Here is a 2,306-nt window from a genome sequence, read left to right as displayed (position 1 = left end):
TTTTTTTTTTTTTTTTTTAAGACAAAGTCTTGTCACATGCGCAAACCAGTTCATGCAAATCTCCGTTTCAGTCTTTCTCCCTCAACCTCAAGCCCTGACACCAAGCAGGGCTGTTTTTCCACTTGGCTTTTCCTCTGCCAAGAATTTCTCCAGAGCACAAACAGAGGCGTGCAGCGAAGTAAACACGGGAAGCTCTGAAAACCCATTCACGGGCAGCTCAAAGGTGTCGAGACATCAGGGTGTGTGGCCGAGCTTTCCGCCATGGGGACAGCGAGCCTCCACGAAGCCGAGGCGACTTCTGACGGCCCCGCTCCAGATGACCAAGCCACATCTCGACCAGAGGAAGGAGAACACACAAAGAAAGACAGTGTCTCTGCCGGCGGGCGATGGTCCAGGCAGTGCACCCTGGGCGAAGGCGCCAAGAAGCCGTAAGATGTGCGTCCCGAGGAAATGCACTGTGGTTATAAATACAGCAAAGAGTGTTTGGATGAAGCTGGTGTCTGAAAGTGGAGATGGTCCTGGCTAACCAACAGCAGGTGGGCTTCTGCAGAGACCATCCAGGGCCCTTTCCACAGAGACCTGTGGCTGTAAGGAAGTCCTCCAAGCCCCCATTAAATATCCAGGTTCTCCTTGTCTCTAAATTAACTGGCTGAAGAAAACTGGGTCCAAACTGCATCAGTGGTGGGGGTGGGGGAACAGAGGAAAGAAAACGGGATGAGACAGGCAGACAGACAGACAGACAAACAGAGACAGATGGGGAGTATCCCATCAAGGCAGCAGGGCAGCAGCAAAGCGGAGACAGGAGAGAGGAGGGGAGAGGGGAGGCTGTGGCCACATGCTATAACACTTACAGCTTCCTATGCACCCAGCACTAGTCCAATTATTAACCATTTATTTCTCCCAACAATCCTAGATGTTACCATTTTACAGAGGAGAAGACTGAGGCACAGAGAGGTTCAGTAACCTGCCCATGGCCACACAGCTATTGAGTTACTGAGCCATAAGAAGATGCTCGCTCCATCAGTGTTACTGTGGGCCAGTTGTCATCATGGGCGTAAGATGATTCTTCAGGGGGAAACGCCGATGTTCCCCTTCCCTGACACTTTCTCCAGATCAGCTTAGAGATGCCTGAGTGCCTGGCCTGCCCCCACCCCCACCACCACCAAGCCAAAATGCTTGAGTGACACCCTGTGATTCTCCAGTGTACCATGTCACCAATTAGGTGTTTCACGAGGGGCTTCCAAGAGAGAAGGACCTGTCTGTTTTCTTCCCTGCGGCTATGTCCTGACTTCCCAGCCCAGCACTTGCGTAATACATAAACCCACCCTCATTACATGACTATAATCGTATTCCCCCAGATTCTTTGGTCCCCCAAGACTAGGGACGTGGTTTTTGTTGGTAGCACTGCAGTGTCAAGCCACAGAGCCATTTGGCTGATGATAGGCTCTTGGTTTCCATTCCCCATCGCCTCAAAAAAAGAGCAGAGAATAACTGCAGAGTACCCCTCACCCCCATTCCAGCACCCTGGTCCAGGGGTCCTTAAATGGAGGCGATTCTGCTCACCAGGAGACACCTAGCAGTGTCTGGAGACATTTGTGTTTGCCATGCCTCGGGGGCGGCGCTCCTGGCATGGAGTGGATGGAAGCCAGGGATGCTGCTCAGCACCCTGCAGTGCCCAGGATGGCCCCACCCCAGAGAACAATCCAGCCCCAGTGTCCACCGGACCCAGGTGGAGAAACTTCGTCCCAGAACGGGAAGCCCCTCTTCTCCACCACATCAAAGCCAAGGTGACAATGTCTCTGAGTTTGACGCAAAGTTAGGGGGAAGTCTCATTTTTCAAATGGGGACTGTAACTCTAAAAAAGGAAAATTAAAAATGTCTGAGGATCGGCCAGGTGTGGTGCCTCACACCTGTAATCCCATCACTTTGGGAGGCCGAGGCGGGAGGATCACGAGGTCAAGAGATCGAGACCATCCTGGCCAACATGGTGACACCCCGTCTCTACTAAAAATACAAAAAAATTAGCCGGGCATGGTGGTGTGTGCCTGTAGTCCCAGCTACTCAGGAGCCTGAGGCAGGAGAATTGCTTGAACCCAGGAGGCGGAGCTTGCAGTGAGCCGCGATCACACCACTGCACTCCAGCCTTGCAACAGAGCGAGACACTGTCTCAAGGAAAAAAGAAAAAAAAAATGTCTGAGGACTAACTGCAGTGGCTCCTGCCTGTAACTCCAGCACTTTGGGAGGCAGAGGCAGGAGAGTTGCTTGAGCCTGATAGGTCAAGACCATCCCTGGCAACATAGTGAGAC

General features: G+C 52.4%; 2 protein-coding genes across 2 annotated transcripts in view; both read right to left on the bottom strand.

Annotated features, from left to right (window-relative positions):
- Window positions 1-2,306, bottom strand: part of INSR (insulin receptor) — a 218,702-nt gene that overhangs the window by 156,327 nt on the left and 60,069 nt on the right. The gene's annotated exons all lie outside the window — the stretch shown is intronic.
- On the bottom strand, window positions 25-891 carry LOC105541143. The gene is given in 3 exon segments (XM_011982045.1): window positions 25-811; window positions 813-840; window positions 842-891. Coding segments are annotated over 3 exon segments (672 nt in total). The 3' UTR covers window positions 25-217.

This window comes from Mandrillus leucophaeus, unplaced genomic scaffold (assembly GCF_000951045.1).
Source record: "Mandrillus leucophaeus isolate KB7577 unplaced genomic scaffold, Mleu.le_1.0 Scaffold234, whole genome shotgun sequence".
NCBI lineage: Eukaryota > Metazoa > Chordata > Mammalia > Primates > Cercopithecidae > Mandrillus > Mandrillus leucophaeus.
The sequence above is the reverse complement of the archived record's forward strand: the minus strand, read 5'-3'. Positions and strand labels throughout refer to the sequence as shown.